General features: G+C 45.3%; 1 protein-coding gene across 1 annotated transcript; it reads left to right on the top strand.

Annotated features, from left to right (window-relative positions):
* The first annotated feature begins 1222 nt into the window (after positions 1 to 1222).
* LOC139056120 (uncharacterized) lies at positions 1223 to 16845 on the top strand. The gene is made up of 4 exons (XM_070534014.1): positions 1223 to 1551; positions 2566 to 2645; positions 13233 to 13322; positions 16502 to 16845. The coding sequence occupies exons 1-4, from the start codon at positions 1497 to 1499 to the stop codon at positions 16748 to 16750; spliced, it is 474 nt and encodes a 157-aa protein (XP_070390115.1). The 5' UTR covers positions 1223 to 1496; the 3' UTR covers positions 16751 to 16845.
* The last annotated feature ends 1679 nt before the right edge of the window (positions 16846 to 18524 follow it).

The following is an 18524-nucleotide window of genomic DNA, read 5'->3' on the forward strand; positions in this document are numbered from 1 at the left end:
TTCCGACTAGACGGCGTACCTCACAACCGACAGTGCAGGTTGGGGTTGACGTCAAATCGTACAGTTCAGTTTAAGGATATGTACTAGCGTAGGCATCTTAACCTGCAGATGCGGGAATGCTCTCTCCTGTCGGCCTCATCTGTGAAGCTGTGTCTACAGCAACAGCACGGACCCGATATTGGACTGATCGAATGTATTCCACTTGTACGTTGTTGGCGTTGGGTCGACGGCGACATTATGACCACGTAGCTGCTTTTTGTACAAGAAAAGCCGCTCGATCGATGCTACACGAGAACATATATCTGGAAAGTTATGTTATAGATCACAGCATCGCCGTTTGTCAAACCCTGCTGTTGTCGGGTAGTCCTATAAAGCACCCTCCGTTATATGCTACAACTTTCAACTTTAGCTAGGCAACTTACAACGTGGTAAACTACGTCTCCGACACGTATCCGTGCCAGCACTCACATTTACATTGTGGCATCACAAGTTATTCGACGCCTGGCCGTTAGCTAGCACGGCCAAAGCTTCCCCTCCATATGCGTCCGTTGAACGCCAATCACTTGTTCTTTGTCCGCGTTCAACAAAATGTGCAATATTCCAGAGGTCAGAACGCTGCATACATGAAGGAAGTAAGAAATAGAATCATTAGGTGCTTGTCGCCGGGGAACACACGCCAACTACTTTTTTTTTCCACCTTGAACGGTGAACTAAACCTGACGCAAGCGAAGCAGAAGGAATAAGTGGTTGAAAGCTTTTCGCCGAGCCCAATTTGCGTCCATCCGTCTGTCCTTCTGCCACCGCTGAACAACGACAAGCCGAGTACGCCCAAACGTCCAGACGGGCACATCTCCCGAGGTTAGTGAAAGTGTTTGGTGGGAAAGGGCACGCTGACGCAGACTGCTTGTGGCAGAGAGAGGCTCTTCGTACAGAGTTGGGCATTCACTGTGCAAGGCGTCGCCGCCGCCGGTTCTCGATCCGCGACGTCCGTCACGAAACGCACGGAAGGTCATGCGGAACGTGGCCAAATACGACGCACTCGCTCGGCACTTTCTCTTCGCACAGCCGAGGCGTCCGGGACATCGGCGGCAAGGGGGTCGGCACACCGAAGAATCGATTGTACATCACCGCGCCCCGTTGGGGCTTATACGGCGTCACCCATTCCACCTCCTTACACCACGACGTCTTCAAGCTGAACGGCAGAGACGAAGAAGGCGGCAGCGGTAGCGGCCCTTGGAATTGGAAGATAGCCATACCTCAACGCCTTGCGGTTGTGGCTGGTCCTATATAGCGTGCCTCCGCGCCAGTTGAGATGAGCTGCGTCGCCCGTACCGGCGAGCGAGCGCTTTTTCGGCGGTAGGAAATACCTTTGCTCAGGTTGGAGTCGAGCGCTGCTCTTTTGACGGTGTAAGAGAGCGCGGAGCGCGAGTTTTTTGTTAGGGCTTGCACTGCGCGAGCTGTTGGCTTCGTCGGGTACACGCCGCTGCTCCAGTGCTATGGCGATGTCGAAGACCAAGAAAAGCGAGCTGCTGGTTGTCCTCGTCGTGGCAGGTGAGCTCGCTTACACCCATCTCCCTGTTTCTCTTTCCTTCCTGTTCCCTCTTCCGAGTAGGCTGGCGATTAATCAAATGACAAATTCGTGGGACAGAGACACAGCGACGCGCAAAGCAGGATTCGGGGTTGTCGTTTGCTTAATCAATTTTTGCTTAATTAATCACAGCTCGCTTAGTTTGCTTAGTTTGCAGTTTGCTTAACGACTTAATCACAGCTCGTTTTATGAAGAAGCGACTGCTTGCCCCATATTCAAAATCCATTTCCGAGAATTTTCGTGCTCTCTCGCGCAATATGTTTGTTCTGCGCCCAGTCGGAGTGAGCAGGTTCTTCTGGAGGGCACGAGAACCCCGATGAATAGAGTTGAATGCGGCGCACTCACTTAGATCCGCATAATCGAGTTTTCGAGTAATAAACGAGTAATACAGGAGACAACAGTGTATTACTTATGCCCTCAACGCTGCGGCGACCTCACTTAGTGGGGTGCTGTCTGTCTCTTTGACGAACGCCATATTTTGGAGCACCAGAATAGGCACTTGTTCTCTTGAGGAAAAGCACCTTGCGTATGTATACTTCTCAGAAGTGTGGACAGCGGGGCAAGTTGGTATGGTCACATATTTAAAAACTGCGCCTTAAAGACGGGACAAGCGCTGAAAGACTGACGAGGACAGCCATAGTTCTAGTTCTTGTCAGTTTTTTTGCGCTTGTCTCGTCCCTGTCAGCCTTTATTATTATTTCTATTGTGAAGATACAGGCAGTTATTTTCGTGTTCTTCTTTTATTGTGAGCCAGCGCCGGAACAGTACAGCCCACTGTTATCCCTTCATTCACCTCTAAAGAATTAACCTCTGCAGTCTCGAGACCTTACGCATACGCCATGACATGCTTTCAATTCAGAGTTTGACATCGGTAGCAATTAAATCTTTGACCCTATCTCCCCACACCCATTAGTTCTGCTCCCCAATTAGTCCACAGGCGAGCTCTTACTTAAGAACAATTACTTCGTTTATTTCAGTTGCTGTCACCGGCGCACCTCCTCATCAATGCGAGCCCGAACCAACACCTAACTGCTCCCTCGTGTTCCCCAGCATTTTGGTGAGTCATCGTCCCCGTTAGAAGCACGTATCTGACTGCTACATAGCTTCCTTTGGCTCTCGCAGCGTCAGTTGTAGCTGCGGGCGGTGACGTCAATCCCATGGCCGCAATCCAACTGAACACAAACTCGGATTCTAGCCGTCTCACGCTCAACACCGGGGGCCAAACCCGCTCCTCGCCCGCTTGTAAGCCCGTTCGCAATAGCATTTTCACTCTCGCCCCCTCACCTTACCGAGCGCGCACTATTTACGAACAAGGATCCGGCGCACTTGCATCGTGGAAGGGCAAGCCCGCATCGCACACACGCTGACTGGATGTGATCCTCCAGATCGCTGCGTTAAATCCGGCCGAAGCCTCGGAAACTCAAGTCCGAGATCCATCTTGACATTATCATGTCAAGCGAGCCCGCAGAAACTTTCGTTTTCTAAGCCTCTGTCTCCAGACCTCTAAAACTGTGTACGACAACGCTGTTTCTGCGTCCTCGCAGCTCAGCTCAATTGCGATTCGTTATGTTTCTGCTTAGTTGCTTGGAAGTTTGTTTTCTACGCAAATGACAACGGCTCTTCCGTTGACAGCGAGAGGACACAAAATGCTTGCTTGTGCAACTTGAAAGGCATTTCGCTTGTCATTGCGTCCAGTATACAACTCTGCACGAGCATAGGGGTCAGAGACACGCTTAACTGTGTTAGCGAGCCACGCGGAAAGGTGCAGAGTGCACCTCGCACTTGGAAGTCGGCTCCACAATGTCTACATTACGCAGCATTACGCGGCTGAGTGCGACATTAAATCAAACCAAGCAACTGACGTGTGCTGCCAAGTTGGAACAAGTGCGAAGGGAAAATTTTTAATTAAAAAGCGCATTTCCTTTTTTTCCTTTCCCACGTTTGACAGGGAATGTGGCCCTGTTTACACTTAACTTTTAAATTGGAATATATCATGAGCACTGCTGGTGCCACGATGACGTATTAAAATTATTATTATTATTATTATTATTATTATTATTATTATTATTATTATTATTATTATTATTATTATTATTATTATTATTATTATTATTATTATTATTGTGGTGGTGGGGATGGTGATTATGATAATGGTGAGGATGATATATCCGCAACGAGGATGGGCAATAAATTGGGTGCCACAGCAAAATGCGTAATTGGAATAGACTCTCAGAAAGCTAAATAAATTTTGTCAAGATGACAGAGTGTGATTGAGCACCCAGACATGGATGGACTAACTTACGTGTTTCTATTGAAATGATTATAGAAAGGTACCTAAATTAGGCAGAGAAAGATAGGAGTAAAGATAACTTCTTTGGGCGTAGGTCACAAAGAAAGGTTTCCTTGGAAACGCACACATTAGTGTAGGAGTGCCTCACCATATAGGTGCTCCGAATAAAGCAAGACAGGGTGGTTCAAGGGTAGGCGAAGCTGGCAACATCAAAATTTCAAATAACTCCGCGTCCCGAAGTGTTCGATTTCGGTATTTTTCTTCCCACTCACTTTTAATTTCGGCGTGTTAGTAAAGACTAACGCGTCTTACAATAGCGGGCTCAAACGTGTCTTTCTTTCCTTGTTGTTTTTTACTATAATGGAGCCTTTTATTTTACCATGGAGGAAGGAAAGAAACAAACTGAGGAGGGGCCCTACCCATTCGCGCACATGGAGGGAAGTGTGGAGGAAAGGACGTGAATTTTTCTTTTTTGTTGTTGTTGTTGTTGCTGCTGTAGCGGTCATGTTCTCGGACCATAATCGCGGCTTTGTTACGGTTGCGTGCGCTCACATGTTGCTCCGTAGGTTTGGTACGGTGGCAAAGGCGTCGGGTGTGCTGGATTCCGTTAATCTCCTCGTTTTGTACCACTGCGTTATGTAGATTCCGCTCTCCCGGCTATTTTTGGGGGCCAGCTGGGATTGGAAGACATAAAAGCGTGAAACGAGCCCGCATACAACGTCGCACACCACGCCGCGGACGAAGGGCGACATGGATATTTTCCCGTCTTCGGGGGATGCGTGCCTATTATGCAGATGCAGATGCTATGCAGATTATGTACGATAAACACCTTGCACGTCAGTGCCAGCTGTGCAGTGGTTCCTGCTTTTGACCGCGGACGATGCATTTGTGGCACGTAAAACAGCCACGTGGAAAGATGGGAATGAAGCGCCTCCTGTGAGTAATAAAGATGCGAACCCCTTTTACTGCAGTAATCTTATCTGCGGGCTCGAGAGGCGCAGGGAAGTGAAGGTTGGCGGATGCAGTGCAACAGTATAAAAGCTCGACAGAAGAACGTACGCCTGCACGTACGTAGGCCCGGTCAACGCGCTAGCCGCACGCGTACGCGCTTACTGCTCGGCACCGCAGAACCTTGCTTCCATGAAGCGTCACTTACACCGCGAGAACAATATGCCTCAGTCCGCAGTCGGTGTATTTAAACGCGCAACGACGCTCCCCTCTGCCAAAGAGAGAGAGAGAGAGTAGAATTCAGGAAGGCAGGGATGTTAACCAGTCAATAGTCTGGTTGGCTACCCTACACTGGGGGATGAGAGAAGGGGAAGAGAAAGAAGGGAGAGAGACGGTGTAGATACGTGTACGGACAGCACTTCAGTTAAAGTCGCTCGAGCAAACCAGAAGTTCTGAGAAAACACAAAAGTGCCTTCACTGCCTTCTGAGCCGATGATCGGTCGGGACAGTGCTCTAATATGGTCTGTTCACTCAGAGGACGATCATCTAGTTTCCTCAATGTGTTGGACAAAGACTGTCTTTGTGCTTGAAATTGAGGACAATGGCACAATAAGTGGTCAATGTTCTCCTCGCATCCGCAAACATCACATGCAGGAGTATCAGCCATTCCAATTAGTGCTGAGTAGGCATTCGTGAAGGCAACTCCGAGCCATAACTGCCGGACTGTTCGTCGGTGCGCTGCGGCTCGTCAGAACTCCGCTGTGAGCGGCCACCCGAAAAATAAACGTGTTCGATAAAGCAAAACGATTCCGATGAAGCCACGATCAGCACGCGTGTTAGTTCTCATAAAGTGCAGATTGGCTTGCCGTAGGTTGTATCGCGATGGAATAGGCCGCGATTGGACCGTTGGTCAGACCGCTATACGGCGCGCCGCCCGGCGTGGTTGCGCCTGTGACAGCGCGCCGAAAGCGAGTAATGTAAGCAAGAGAGGAGAACCAGTGGCCCGACACGATAAAGACACGACGGCGGAGTAATGCCCACTTACGGCGCCACTTCGCTTCACAAAATGTGATGTCAGGGCCCATCCTTACATTTTATTTCCTCCGTGCATTTTACCGTTCGGAAACGACGCGGGCCGCAGCTTCTCTCAAAATATCGACTCTTCGCGCATTCCACGACCGACTCGAGGACACTGCGTAGGATGGCGCCACAGCTCTGATCGCGTCCCGCATGGCTGGTGCGGCAGAAACACCTGCGAGAGCCGTAAAAGAGTCGCGGGAAAAAGAAAAATTACGTAGGAGAAAGCTTTGCGGTCACGACTGCATTTATCTTGAAGGTTCGTGTTGTTCTGTCAGTTTGAATTTTAAAGCGAACCTTTCTTTCTTCCCCCCCCCCCCCTATACTTTGTCAGGCGTGTTGCGTGGGTCCTATAGGTTTCTCGCCTGGTAGAAACGCGAGCCGAGCGTCATTGACTAGCACTGAATGAAAGAGCGCCGATGAGTGCAGTTATGCCTTGCGTCTTAAAAAATTATAATCACGACATAGAACCTGCGCCTGTATATTGTTGACTCCTGTGTTTCTCCAAAGCGCGCATATACTTCTTAATAGCGCATGATAATCAACGGCTTGTTCCGTTTTTCTTTAACCTCTTTCATTTCGTTATTTCATTCTTTGAACATTGTATATGCGCCACTGGGTATATGTTATAAATAAGAAGAAAGAGGTTTAACCAATGGGCCCGATTTTCGGGCCCCTCGGTTATTACATAACGAGGGTCTCGAATCCCCCAACATGGATCCCTTCAGGTAGGAAACCTGTTCGAGCGTGGCAGCTCATAACGGTAGTACAATGTCGCACAGCTTTGAGCTAGCGTTGGCTGCTTGGAGGCACGGATTAGGGCCTGTGGCCCAATGCCGAAGGAAGTGCAGCCTAACGCAGCGTCTGAAAGCGCTAGGACGGAAGCTTGGGGTATGTTGATTCGACGCTATAGGTATAGTAGTAAGGCAGAGCTAAGGAAAGTATATATATATATATATATATATATATATATATATATAGGGAGAAGGTGGAGAGAGGGGGAGAGAGAGTCGAATGTCTCTACATCGAAGACTACTACAGTTAAAACTCGATTTAACGAAGAGACCACGCTCGAATTATTTCGTTAAGTCAGGGATTTCGTAAAATTGAGAAATATTTTTTTCGGTCGTTCGAAATCTAAAATTGTAACACAGTGACATGGAAATGTTACGGCGCCATTGTATTTGCCGCTAATCCAGCCATCTGTCGCAAAAACCATGAAATAACGAAAGTAACCACCGCCGCTCCCTTCCAGGCGGTGTTGTCAGCTGTTCCGTGCATGGGCGCGGTATGCAGCTTCTTCAGCATAACGCTAGGAATGTGACCGTGGGGATGTTTTAACGTGATAGCTTCTGAGCGCACGATCGATGAAGAACCAGTCTGTGTAAAAACTAGAAAGAAATCCCCGCTTTCTTTACTAACTTATTTCAGGAAAAACTTCGTTAAATCGAGTTCGGCCAAGTTTGTTTCGTTAACTCGAGTTGATGATAACATTGAACCCTATGAGTACCTGTGGGGAATGTCAATTTCTTCGTTAGATCGGGAACTTCGTAAAATTGGGTTTCGTTATAGTGAGTTTGAACTGTACAACAAATTTACCTGTACAACGAAGAAATTCAGGCGTCCCCAACGGCTGATTCGTTGTTATACAACGAACGCCGCGGGGTGGTGCCACCACTGCCCTCCGCAGAAGTCACCGCGGTGCATTCTGTGGTAGCGCTAACGGCGGCACCAGTAACGCACCTGACGAAGCTGCCGACAGGAGAAGTATAGTCCTGCTGCAGTGCTCCAGGAATCGCTCAACTCGTGCGCTGCTTGCTGTAACTCATCAGCGGGTGCGCAAGTTGACGAATACGTCCGCAGTTGATGACGACGTTATGACGATGTTATGACGTAATCGTATATTGAGGACCGACGATGTATTCAAAGCCATACCGGGAGGGAAGGGCGCGAACATCAAGGAAGGCAACAGTGATCAAGATCCTGTTAAGGAACTAAGAATTTTGAAGCGATAGCGGCTTTCGACGGCCTCAGCAGTACTTTGTGCACGCCATGCGTTTCGCCGAGGAGCATGCTCTGAAACTCGGTGCAATACATTCGGTCAAACGAAGTGTGCGCAAAAAAAAAAATGCGACTTACTTCACTGAGTCACTCTTGAATTAATGTTATATAAAGGTATTCGTCTGTTGAGTGTGCTTAGCCTATTTTATTGTGCGCGGCACGGCGCGAGACGTTTAGAACGAAGTGACCTGTATAACGAAGAATTTTGGTAGCCCCGAGCATTCCGTTATAAATGAAGTTGACTGCATAGATTTACATACGACGTATAAACGTGTGTGCCCGTATGTATGTATGTATGTATGTATGTATGTATGTATGTATGTATGTATGTATGTATGTATGTATGTATGTATGTATGTATGTATGTATGTATGTATGTATGTATGTATGTATGTATGTATGCATGCATGCATGCATGCATGTATGTATGTATGTATGTATGTATGTATGTATGTATGTATGTATGTATGTATGTATGTATGTATGTATTTATTTTATTATTTATTTATTTATTTATTTTACAATACTGCCGCTCTCAGCCGAGAGCCTAGCAGACGGGCATGAACACTTTCTTTTCCAGACATAAATACATTGCGAGTTACACAAAGAATGAAAAAGCAACAATATTCAACAAAATACAAAGGATAAGGTAGATAAGCTATACAACAGAACACTAAACAAAGCAGAACAAAAATGAACAACAACCGGGGCATATCATAGTCAAAGCAAAAAACGTGAAGTATTGGAAACAAAGAAGTGTATACATTTTTTTTCTAAGCACTGTTAGTTTAGCATAAAGAGAACAGGGAACAAACATGAGAAATCATTAATAATCTCTTGTGATGAGCTCCAGTTGTGAAACGAACAGGGATAAAGAATTTGTCGCTGTTAATGATGAGTTAAGTTCATTCCATTCTCTGATTACTCGAGGAAAGAATGAGTACCTGAATGCGTCATTAGAAAAGGAATATTCAGTTAGCGTATGTTCGTGTTGATGCCGTGTTATTCTAGATTGCGAATATGAAATGTACCGGGTGATATCAATTTTATACTGATGGTGCAGCATTTGAAACAGAAATTTTAATCGACCTTGTTTCGCTCTCGTCGATAATGTGTTGAGGCCTGAGGAAGCTAAGAGACGTGAAGGTGAGTCAGTAGAACGATATTTACTATGAATGAACCTTGCGGCTTTTCTTTGTACAGCTTCAAGTTTAGCTATGTTAGTTGCTGTGTAAGGAAACCAAACTGTGTTAGCGTATTCTAAAATAGGTCTCACAAATGTTTTGTAGGCCAGAAGCTTAATGTTCGTTGGAGCGATCTTTAGGCGTCTTTTTAGATAAAATAGCTTTCGTAGTGCAGTAGTTGTAATATTAGTTATGTGTGTTTCCCAATTGAGGTTTGATGTCAGCGTTATTCCTAAATATTTCTGTTGCTCAACCATGGAAAGAGGCGTGCCATTAACGACATAGGTGAAATGAGAGGGTTGCTTTTTTCTTGTTATTGTCATTGCCACTGATTTATTGACGTTAATAGACATTTGCCACTGGGAACACCACTCGGCTAGCTTGTTAAGGGAATCAGAAAGATCGAGATGGTCGTTATGGCTGTTAATTTCCTTATATATCACGCAGTCATCCGCGAAGAGTTTGATTTTGCACCCTATATTATCGGTTATATCGTTAATAAAGATTAGAAATAATAGCGGCCCGAGTACCGAGCCTTGTGGTACTCCAGATGTGACAGGAACGACATCAGATGGCATGTGGTCAAACATAACAAATTGTGAGCGGTGTGTTAGAAAAGCTGTTATCCAAGCAGAAACTTCTCCTTTCCCGATGGCATGCTCCACTTTTGCAATTAGTTTAGTGTGACTCACGCAATCAAAAGCTTTAGATAAGTCAAGTAAAATCATGTCAATTTGAGAACGATTATTAATACTAAGAGCGAGGTCATGAACTACCTCTGTTAGTTGAGTGATGGTTGATAAGCCAGATCGAAAACCATGCTGGTGAGGCGATAGGATGTTTTCACGTTCTAGAAATACTGTCATGTGTTTTAAAATGATGTGTTCTAGTATTTTGCATGAAGTGCTGGTGAGAGATATGGGTCTGAAATTGGCAACATTATTTTTGTCTCCTTTCTTGTGGATCGGTATTATTTTAGCCTTTTTCCAGTCATGTGGTAGATTAGAAGTTGCTAGTGATTTACGAAAAATGTGTCCCCAGATATCTACTGCACCACTCAGCATATTTTTTTAGGAATTCGTTTGGAATTTCGTCAGGCCCGGTTGATTTCTTAGGGTCAATGTTGAGGAGAAGATTGTGGATGCCGGCATCCGTTATTATTAACCGATCAAGCACTGACGTACAGGATGGTGGAAGAGGGGGGAGTGTGCCATTGTCTTCCGTGAAGACTGATTTGAAGAAATTGTTATATTTGTTTGCCGTTGCACTTTTTTCTTCTTCAGTTAGTTTGGCTGTTGTCTGCTCGGTACTGCGCAGATGTTTCCAGAATCTTTGTGGGTTATCTTTTAGGAAGTTAGCAAGAGTGACACTGTAGTAATATTGTTTGGAATCTTTTAGTTTCTGCTTGAAATGCATAACTGCAGATTTTAACTTCAAGGTTGTAGATGGTTTTGGGTTATTCTTGTTAGCCTTACGAAGCCGATTTGCGCGCCGTTTAGCATGGATTATTTCGCGCGTGATCCATGGATTTTTAAGGTGCTGTTTTTTCTTTTGCATTGGAATATAATTAGTTATACAGTGCAGGACGATGGTTTTAAAATGTAGCCACAATGCATCTACATCAGTAGATTCCTGAGATGCTTTTTCCGAAAAGGAATCGAATTCATGCGACAGATAGGTTAGTATGCTTGCGTCATCTGCTTTATGAAAGTTAAAAAAGCTTTTTACTGTTGACTGGGTAGTAATACAATGATCAAGCTGGAATGTACACATAGGTATACTATGATCAGATATTCCTTCAATAATGTCTATTTGTGGTTGACTTGTAGTAAAATGGTTGCTAAAAAATATGAGGTCGAGGATATTTTTCGTTGAGCCTTGAACGCGGGTAGGACGAGTGACAAGTTGATGTAGGTTAAAATTTAGCATTAAGTCTATTAGCACTTCAGAGGCTTCTGACGTATGATGCATTGTGGACCAGTCTATGTCAGCTAGGTTAAAGTCGCCCGCAAGAATAATCCTGGATTGATGGACATGACGCTGCATATATTTTTGAATTGCTGAAAGGCATGCACTGTCAGAGGAAGGGCTCCGATAAACGCAACCGGTTACGATTGACGTCCCGTCGCACAAAAGTTTGCAGAAAACGGCTTCAGCGTTGTCCACCTCGGGAAGAAGGACAAAGCGAAGACAGTTTTTTATCAGTAAGGCCACTCCTCCACCTCGTGAAGGTCGGTCTTTCCGGATGATTGTGTAGTTTGGCGGGGCAATCTCGCGGTCGAATATAGCGGGTGATAGCCATGTTTCCGTGATGGCCACAATATCGGGCTCGTAATCGACTAGAAGGCCTTCCAAGGCTTCTGTTTTATTTAGGACACTGCGGGCGTTTACATTTATCAATGTTAATCTTTTGATTGTGCGGCTTGTGCCGCTTGTGCGGCTCTGCGGGTTATTCGGCGGTTTGTTTCTGCGTCGTTTTTTTGCATCGGTACTTTGTCCTTCTTCTCTTCATCCCAAATATATGCGCGTTTGTTAATGTAAAGTTTGTCAAAAGAAAGTGATACTTTTTCCTTTCTTTCACGGTTTGGTTTTGCGCTATCCCAAAGTTTCTTCCGTATGTCTCTTATTCTTTTAGAGAAGTCTTCACCAATTGAGTAGTCAATTGTATGTATGTAAGACGCATAAATGGCATGAATGAAAGTTTTGTACTATCGATTCGACAACGGCCCTGTCTTCGTGACAGTACCTGATTTGAGTACCTGAGCGCATAGACTCAGCACCGGAATATATACCAGGTGCTGCAACAAAGTCCCAGCCGAAACGTTATCAGGAAGAAATCATCATACCTGCCGTCTTCCTCGAGTACCATATTTTCACCGTATCCGGTGAACTTGTTCCTTATTAGATAGCATGTCCCAACCAACGTTAACCAAGCGGTTCATTCATTCATTCATTCATTCATTCATTCATTCATTCATTCATTCATTCATTCATTCATTCATTCATTCATTCATTTATCATTTATTTATTTATTTGGTTAAAAAATAAATTGGTGCGCTGCACAGTTATGGATACAATGCTGTTCAGTCGTGATTTCTCTAGCATCACAAGGATAACCTTTTCGTACAAATTTACAAATTTACAAATTAACTTAACATGGTCTGGGCTCGAGCTAGTTCGTACGATGTCTCCATAGTGAAACAGCGCTGGAAAAACACGGACGAGAGAAGAACACAAGGGCGAGCGCTCGTCCTTGTGTTATTCTCTTGTCCGTATGCCTCCACCGTTGCTTCACCATGAAGATAATTGGATAAGTTTTTCTTTTCTCAGTTAACTGTGTCACTGCTCATGGGGAAGTTCGTATTACATCGTAAAACCTCCCACTCGGCTGTCTTCAGCGGAGTATGGTTTCTGCAATTATCTTTCCCCGCTTTTTTCGTAGCGTGGGTAATACGAAGAGCACCGCCCACATCGTTAGGCACCCGCGTGCTACTGCACGAGCGACCACAAAACTGATTTGAAGGAACTCCGCTCGCTGACTGACTTGGTAATTTCCCAGAAGCACCAAGCTGTCATACCATAGGGCCTCCAAATTTCTTTTGCCATTTTTCACCTTTGTGTCCTTTCATCACTGCACTTATAAAGGGTCTGCGCATAAAACTGTGGCTCAAAGTCCCTTCAATGGCATGTTCAGTGCTCTCTTGCAAAGGGTGCAGCTGACGTACGTACGTGCGCTTGCTCATAGACCACCGTTTGACGTACAAAAACTCTTACGTCAACGCCTATAGACGTCGCCTAACTTTGGCTCCCCTATTTCCAAAACTCGATATTGTGTGCACACCTTTGAAGTTTAGTTCCCTGATTGTTTGTTCTGCGTGTTTGTGCGTGTTTGTGTGCTTTTTTTTTGCATGACACGACGCACAACAGACCTCAGATAAGATTGCACGAGCCGGCGCAAGCACTATATGACAGGGAAAGCGGAAAACCATAGCTTCAGTGATTTACAAGCCGCTCCCACCATATTTCCTGCCAATAGAAGACGGGATAACACGTATTCAATGGTCTCCTGCCTGACCGCATGCAGTTCTTGAACCCGTGCCAGTACGTCTGCTTCGAGCGGCTCCTTCTGCCCAGCATCACCGTCAGAAAGCACAACGATGGAACTCTGTGCACGGTAAGCGCTAGGCAACGCACCGCCTCTGTGACGTCATGCATGGAGCCTGCTTTGTGCCGTTATACTGCTGCGTCCCTCTTGCTTCTTTTTTTTCTTGGGTGAAGTCAATTGTTATAAAACGCTCAAACCGTCCAAGCTGCGCATGAGTGTCTGTTCAGCGATAACAGCAGGCAGTGTGCAGGGCGACGGAACTCATCGCCGCCATTGTTCTTTCTTTTTATTGTTATTATCATTATCATTTCCTCGCAGCACGCACGGACCTCGAGCAACCTTTTGACAATACGTAGCGTAACTGTGGAAACGAGAACGCGCAATGAATAGTTTCTTTGTCTAGCACACAGATGGCCACTCACACCTTGTAGCTCGCTTGGCGTTTGAGAGGCTGCGTGCTGCTAACAAGTTGTCGAGTATGAGTTTGGCACTTTGTGAAAATTACTCTCTAAATGGATTCGGCCTGCGACTTCGAGAGTTTCAGGGAAGACACGAACGTACTTAATAAGAAGCCGCTAATGATAGTTAATGAGATTGACTAATTGCAAATGAGGGGATTAGAGAAGAGGAACTGACTTCGGAGTCCCTTATATCTCAAGAGGGAGAGCCTATACTGGAGCAAAGGAAAGAAGATGCTAGCGAACAATCCAAAGTTGGTCTTCTCTCGAATTTATTCTTGTTTCCAGAGCTCAAAGATGTTCGCTACCAATGCTAAAATTTATCAAGTTTCGCCCGTAAACCTGCATGAATTCGTGTTATCTCAGCGATACGCTTTTAACACTGACATTCAGTTAAGTATTGTGTTACATCATCTACTTTTAAGTGCTGTGATTAAAGATGCCTTCCTATTAATTCTTGGGTATTTCCAAATTACTCAAAGAGATGAGGACCCTGCCCCTTCCTAAGCACGGTCTGTCGTATGCTCAAATTGTGCGCAGAGGACGCCAAGTTCGAGTCGCAAAGAACACAGAAATTGTGTATGTCTCCTTAAAGAAGTGCCAACGACACTGATTATCTTTTATTAGTTTTCTGGAGGCATAACATAAACGTACACCCGTCCACAAATTATTACGGACCATGAAATATAAAAAACTTGCTGAATATCTCCGCAACCTCAGAACGCTGCCTGGTATTTGCATTTCGGACCTCGACTAGAATATGCAAACAACATTGTGGTATAAAGTTTTACCGGCTACTGCTGCAGGCAGATCGTCAATTGAACGTTTTCTGTGATGCCGTGGTCCGTAAACTTTTGTGGCCGAGTGTACATTTAGATCGGACAAAGCGCCGACCTTTACTATGCCGTTGTAATTACATTGCCTTAGACGAGATAGTCCCGATAGAATTCTTTTTTCATGCAATCAGTGCGTCTGTAGCCTTTGAAAATTGTATCTGCGAAGCTTCAGCATGAATGCTAATTTGCCCAAAAATTAGCCTAAAGAGACCTCCTCCCTTCCCTTTTAATATTTTTTTTATTTATATATATCGACAGCTCCGCGCGCGTGCTGTAACACTTTCAGCACCCCATCGCAGATTGCGACAAGTGATATATTTTTTCTTCCTTGTGCTTTCTGTTTTCCATTTTATGCAAATGACTGTTCTTAGCCTGATTATGCAGCGAACAGCATAATTGCTGTAAACGCACATTTCACTTCACTTCCTCTTTTGATTTATACAGCAGTGTAACGGCTGCGAAAAGCCGCGGCGACATATTTGTATCTAACCTTTCCAATATCATAATCGAGCAATCAATCAAGCCTGTAGTGCTTCCGTCGGTAATCTGTTGCTGGTCTTTGTTTTTCGGAGCCCTGGAAAGTATAGCAAGCAATGAGTCCTGCTCACGAGCTTGCGCTGCGTAGCGTCAAACGCGGCTGCTTCAGATTAGCAATGCCTGCACTCTCTCTATCCGTGCCCGTTTGCCCGTTTTTGCGGCGGAGGACAGTAAAATTGCCAGCTGGCCGCTTTCTAAAATTGTTACTTTTTAGTTCATTAATGCAAAAAGCTGCCCTTCTATATGTATTAACTGATTTGTATAATATTTATTTATTTATTTATTTATTTATTTATTTATTTATTTTCTTTCAAGGCAGAGGCATTACAGATAGGAATGGGTAGGATATGCTGAATAAAATAAGTTGCAAGGGGCCACACTTTCTCTGACGAGGCATGCGTACCAAAAGCTTTCTAAAGGCTACATTAAACGAAGGTTAAATGCCTTCGTCGTGAATCGCGTTCTGCGTCCTACACGCCATGTCAGCACAAATTTGAACGATAGAGATGTACAATAAAAACAACACTTTAAACCTTTACAGGCTTCTAAATGCCCAATTTGTATGATAACACGTGATTTAGTTAGTTGCCAGTGGGTCAGATCGATCGATCGATCGATCGATCGATCGATCGATCGATCGATAGATAGATAGATAGATAGATAGATAGATAGATAGATAGATAGATAGATAGATAGATAGATAGATAGATAGATAGATAGATAGATAGATAGATAGATAGATAGATAGATAGATAGATAGATAGATAGATAGATAGATAGATAGATAGATAGATAGATAGATAGATAGTTAGTTAGTTAGTTAGTTAGTTAGTTAGTTAGTTAGTTAGTTAGTTAGTTAGTTAGTTAGTTAGTTAGTTAGTTAGTTAGTTAGTTAGTTAGTTAGTTAGTTAGTTAGTCCTCAAAGCACTCAGTGCTTGTACGTTATCAATGGGAGGTGTGAAATCATCTCACAAACGAAAATACGAGGAATGCAGTTTAAACGAAATAAAGAACACGACAATAAACACAACCACACATAAAGAATAGCTGGAACAAAACAAGCACATCAAGCGTAACAAAGGCTAGTCGTACTTAAATGAAGAAAAAAATTAGCAAAACAAGTCGAAGCAACACATAAATCGCGATATTAAAACGAGTAAAACGAGAAATAACTGAACAAGAAGATCAAACCAAGTTACGAATATCAATAACACATCCTCCGGAACTCCCACAACTTGTCCGATGTGGACATTAACCTGCAAGTACACGTGGACGAACCCCCGGTGCTTGGCTCCAGCGCTCAAACTGCGTTTCAAGTTCAAGGTATAAACGCACCCGCTAGGTAGGGTCTCGAATTCAAGTAAAAGCGAACGTATACGCCACGAGGCCGAGTCAATCGATAACCCTTTCCTCGCAGCCTGCCTTCGGAGTCTTGGGCATTGGCACCTGCCACAACGGCACCTGCGTCCAGCCCGCGTCTCGCGGGGAAACGACCGTGCAACCCACGGCTCGAACTCCCCGGGGCACCACGTTCCGGCCGAGGCAGCTGACGCCTTCCGAGCACCCACGGCCCGCGACTACCGTAATCGGTCAGGTCGATCACCCATCGGCTGACACTCCTGGGCCAGCTGCTGCCACCGCTCGTCCAGCTCCCAGAATGCCGTGAATCGCGAACGAACGTCGTTGCGTTCCTTTTTAATCTCTTCCATCCGAGACCTGTATACTCTGCCTTCTGAATGACAATATTACGATTGCAACGTCTTCTGTGTTTCCTCCAGTGCTCTGCTCCATCACGTTGGGTGTCATCCGCCCGGCACCTGTTTGAGATGCAGCGCAGCTGAGAAGACGAAAGAGAATTTATAAGCGCGACATATGTTGCTGCAAACGAAGTCGGCTCCCTGTGCGAGCGTGTGCTTGCGCAAAAGGGGATCGCTGATATTACAAACGTAGCGCCGTTCGCTTCGGTACTTCTGTCGCAGTTCTTCCAGGTACAAAATTAAGGCGTGTTGCAAGCGATGAAATGTGAAGGCAAATATTGGAAGAACTCGCAGAATAGCAATGACATCATTGTGTGCATTTAGCGTGAGTGTTCACGTCCGTTATACTACGATCCATACCCCTATTTGCACCTGGGAAACACGAACACATATTGAATACACCCCATGAATTAACATTTCCCTGTAATTGATTTGCATGAGATTGTACGTAAACTTGATCAGAAGCCGACTATGACCTCGCCTGTGGTGGCCAACCTTTTGGGACGAGAAAAGAAACTGAAAAGCGTTTGTTCGTCACTGTCCCACGCGAGAACCAGCGAATTTCTCACCAGGACTTTGCTTCAGCGAAAGTTTCGAATGATTTTTAAGCGTACCATTATGAATTATTCATTCCGTGATATGTATGAAACTGGCTATTCAGTGCATGTCTTGGCTGGTGGATAGCTGCACGAATCGCCATACGTACAAAAATTTTATACACCTGTCGAGTAAGGAGAGTTGGGCGATCTTGTGAACATTCAAGTTTACGTTTGTCCTGCGTCATTCCCACTATTTTTTCTCTCGCGCGCTGTGATCAAAGGCGTTAATGGTGAATTCGGACTGAAAAAGAAGGACAGACAGAATCTTTCTTTTTTTAGCAGCGTGAAGATCGACAAAAGAAGTTAGAGAAGGGACAGGACACTTCCCTACGTCAGTCGTCGCGCTGCTAACCAAAGATACAATATTACCAACATGTCAGTTCTCCCGCCCTTATGTACAGAACGAACCTACTCCAAACCTTCAAAGCTTCGGTTATACCGCAAGTGACTTAGCACTGCCAGAGCTAACGAAATATATATCTCGACATGCTGTTCTGCCCCTCTGGGCGGTCCCTCCGTTAGCAACCAGCTTGTTGCATTTGAAGGCGATCCCACTGCAAGCGACCTGTCTCTCGGAGCTCCACCGACATTCCTTATTGGGTAGCGTGGCGTTGTCGGCGAGCTGCAGGCCTCCGGTAGACCATGACGACTGAGCAAGGGCGAGACGACGTTTTGCTAGTGCGAAACTTGCGCTGTTTTATTCCATGGTAGTTGAAAGAAAATAAGAAGAGAATGAAGTAACAAGTATGAAGTACATGGTATCAAGTATGAAGTATATCACAAGTACATTTCGGAGCCCCTTAAATAGGCTCTCTTACAATCGTGTGGGCGGGATCTCGCTTGCGTCGATGACACGTGACAGGCACAGAGAGAAGGCCCCTCCTCCTGCAATACCAGGCACGGGAAGGAGAAGTCGATCCTCTTTTCGACGAATTTGAGAGGAGCGGAAGAGTGAATGACCTCTCCGGTACTCGTGGGCTCCGGCGCAGGGGTAGAGTGCGGGGACGAGGTAAGCGCACCCGATGCCACGACCATGAGAAGGGAAGGGGATGACGTAGCCCCCACGGTGCCCGTCCACGTTGAG

Source organism: Dermacentor albipictus, chromosome 2, assembly GCF_038994185.2.
Source record: "Dermacentor albipictus isolate Rhodes 1998 colony chromosome 2, USDA_Dalb.pri_finalv2, whole genome shotgun sequence".
In the NCBI taxonomy this organism is placed as follows: Eukaryota; Metazoa; Arthropoda; class Arachnida; order Ixodida; family Ixodidae; genus Dermacentor; species Dermacentor albipictus.